The 2911-nt window shown below is 36.1% G+C and overlaps 1 protein-coding gene across 1 annotated transcript in view; it reads right to left on the bottom strand.

Annotated features, from left to right (window-relative positions):
- Positions 1-2666, bottom strand: part of LOC107669473 (BTB/POZ domain-containing protein KCTD5-like) — a 14778-nt gene extending 12112 nt beyond the window's left edge. The window contains exon 1 of the mRNA XM_016461712.1: positions 2072-2666. Coding sequence (XP_016317198.1) covers positions 2072-2410 — 339 coding nt within the window. The 5' untranslated portion in view covers positions 2411-2666. The remainder of the gene's footprint in view (positions 1-2071) is intronic.
- Between the last annotated feature and the right edge of the window lie 245 nt (positions 2667-2911).

Genomic DNA, 2911 nt, shown 5'->3' with positions numbered 1-2911 from the left:
TAATTATAATGTTTTATAGTATTAATACTAAATTCCTCTGATTTCATTTTCAATACAATCAAAAACTGAGACGGCAAGTTGCATTTGAATGAAACGAGAGAGCGCGTCTGCGCCTCCGCAGTGATACAAGAGACATGGATGTGCGCTGTGTTATAATGCGTTGCTACTTTTCTAAAGACAGTAAGTTCCCCTCAGACATGTATTCATATAAACTCCTACACCTAAATGAATCGCGATTTTTTTAGCATCTCAACCGATTTGAATCGTCACATATAGAAAATACATACAGTATATATTTAGAAAATATTTACATATATTTACATGTAGGCCTATATATTTATATTCATATAATTTAATTTATATATGAATATATTTAATATATGAACATAACATTTTTCTTAAACATATACATGCATGTGTGTCTATTTATATATACATAATAAATAATCACAGTACACACACATATATTATGTAAACAAATACTTTTATTTTGGATGCGATTAATCGCGATTAATAATTTGACAGCACTAGTTAACACATTGTTTTGTTTGTTATTTTTGGGCTCCCATTTCCATAGGTAATTTGGACTACACTTTTACTACTTACAATTTATTTGTTTTCTTTTTGTCTGTTAAATAAAAGATCGCTTTATGGCTATCATTTTTGAGCAACAAAATGGAGTTGTATATTGATTCTAGGTCTGGAGACGGATACATCAACGTCTACCCTCCTTTCATTTAATTGTTCGTTTCTATATGGTCCCCCTAGACTAATTTAGAAATGTAACAATTGGGGGCTCGTCCGGGGTTCAAAATTGTGTATTTGTTTCTATTTGGTTGGACGTTCGTGTCATAATTTTTAATGAGGAGTGGCTGCTCGTTGATAATGTGACGTGAACGTTCTATTGAAAAAGGACAGCGCTGCTCGAAGGTAGGTCCAATTCCTTTTGCTTATCCTGGTCTGTTTTGGGTGGTCTTCGCTTTAGGTGGAGAGGTAGAGGGGAATGGAATTTGATTTAATATCCTTTACCCTTTCTCCATCTTTAGAAGTTTTTGAAAAATGTAGAAAAAAAGATTTATTGTTAATTGCAGAGTTTTTTAAAGTCACCCTGTGGTCAAATATTTTATCCCTTAAAACTTATTTTGAACATCAAAATGACATATTTAAATGTTTTTTCTTGTGAAAATAACTTTCTCATGCCTTAAGCTTAAAGAATTGGATTTGATCATAAAAAAAGGCAGAGACAACAAACAACACCAGAACACAGAAACACACTAAAAAGAACCATACGTCACAGGACGTAACACATAAAATTCAAGGCATTAATGTTTGCCTACAAAACCACCACTGGCTCTGCACCCCTTAACCTAAATTCATTACTTCAGACTTGTGTGCCCTCTAGAAGCTTGCGTTCTGCAAGTGAACGTCGATTTATTGTGCCATCCCAAATAGACTTTTAAATTAAATGTTCCCTCCTGGTGGAATGACCTGCCCAACTCAATGCGAGCAGTTGAGTCCTTAGCCATCTTCAAGAATCGGCTAAAAACACATCTCTTCCATCTTTATTTGACCCTCTAACTCTAGCACTCTCTATTCTAATTCGATTCTTTATATAAAAATAAAAAAACGTGCCCCTTTTAGACTTGCACTCTATGTATTTACTGCTTGTTTTCTTTAAAAAAAAAACTAACACTAGCTTCTCTAATCTTTTTGTATTCCATTTGTTTTCTTTTTATTATACAATTAACAAAAGCAAAAAAGGCCTCTAACACTAGCTTGCTCTATTCTTTTTCTATTCTATCTGTTTTCTTTTATTTTTTATATAATTGAAAAAACACTTGCTATGTGTACTGCACTAAGCTTAGCTAACTGAGACTTGTTATAGCACTTGTACATCATTGCTCTTTTGTTGGTTTTGATTGCTTCCATTGTCCTCATTTGTAAGTCGCTTTGGATAAAAGCGTCTGCTAAATGACTACATGTAAATAATGTTAATGTTTTATACACATTAAAAATGACTGATTTATATGAAGGCGTGATGCATGCTTTACTGGTGTAAACTGAGCCTTACCTTATCCGAATCCAGATCTGGATCTTCCTGACATAATCGATACAGAAACGATTTAGGATCCCTGCACAGGGTCTGTTTGGTTGTAACAAAGTAGGTTCCCCCGACATTGAGCCGAGCCCACCGAGATCCTGGTTTCTCTGTGGCTTCTGGTGATGGGGAAGTGGGGTTGCTCTTCCTTGGGAAACCCAAGCCGGAGACCCCTGGACTGGACAAGCCACTCCGGGGCGGAATCAGCAGTGTAGGCGAGGGGAGTCTCACGTTCACGGAGCCTCTGATTTCACAATGCTCGGTCTGCTCGATGATGCCAGTCGCGTTGGGCTCAATGTGCAACTCTGCCATATTTTCGCAGCACAAACAGTCAGTTCCGTCTTGATCAGACACTAAATGCCTTTATTTAGCGCTCCGCACGGCGCTGTTACGCTAAACACGCGCGGTTTACACGCGCTGATAATGACGACAAAAGCGTTGCGGTGTCTTAGTAACGCGCACGCGAGGCGACATAGCTTACAATTCCCAAAAACCGCTACACCGATCCGTTTTGTTTATACAAACGACCCATATAAGCTACAAATATTATGAGTGAGACTCATATCACTTCCCGGTCAAGTAAATCCATATGTGACAAAATAAAAGTCTGGATAATAATATTTGGGGGATTTGTTTTATTTTTTTTATGTCAAGGATAATGTGGGTATTATTATTTTAAACTAAAACAATTAACATAACTGCAATAAAGCTGAAATTAAGTAAACTATAAGTATTAGACTTAAAAAAAAATTACACTTCAACAATTGCAAATGAATGAATGAAAAATGCTGCATTGGTAACTAACCGAAATAA

Source organism: Sinocyclocheilus anshuiensis, unplaced genomic scaffold (assembly GCF_001515605.1).
Source record: "Sinocyclocheilus anshuiensis isolate Anshui unplaced genomic scaffold, SAMN03320099.WGS_v1.1 scaffold252, whole genome shotgun sequence".
NCBI lineage: Eukaryota > Metazoa > Chordata > Actinopteri > Cypriniformes > Cyprinidae > Sinocyclocheilus > Sinocyclocheilus anshuiensis.
This window is presented reverse-complemented; position numbering and strand designations above follow the sequence as displayed.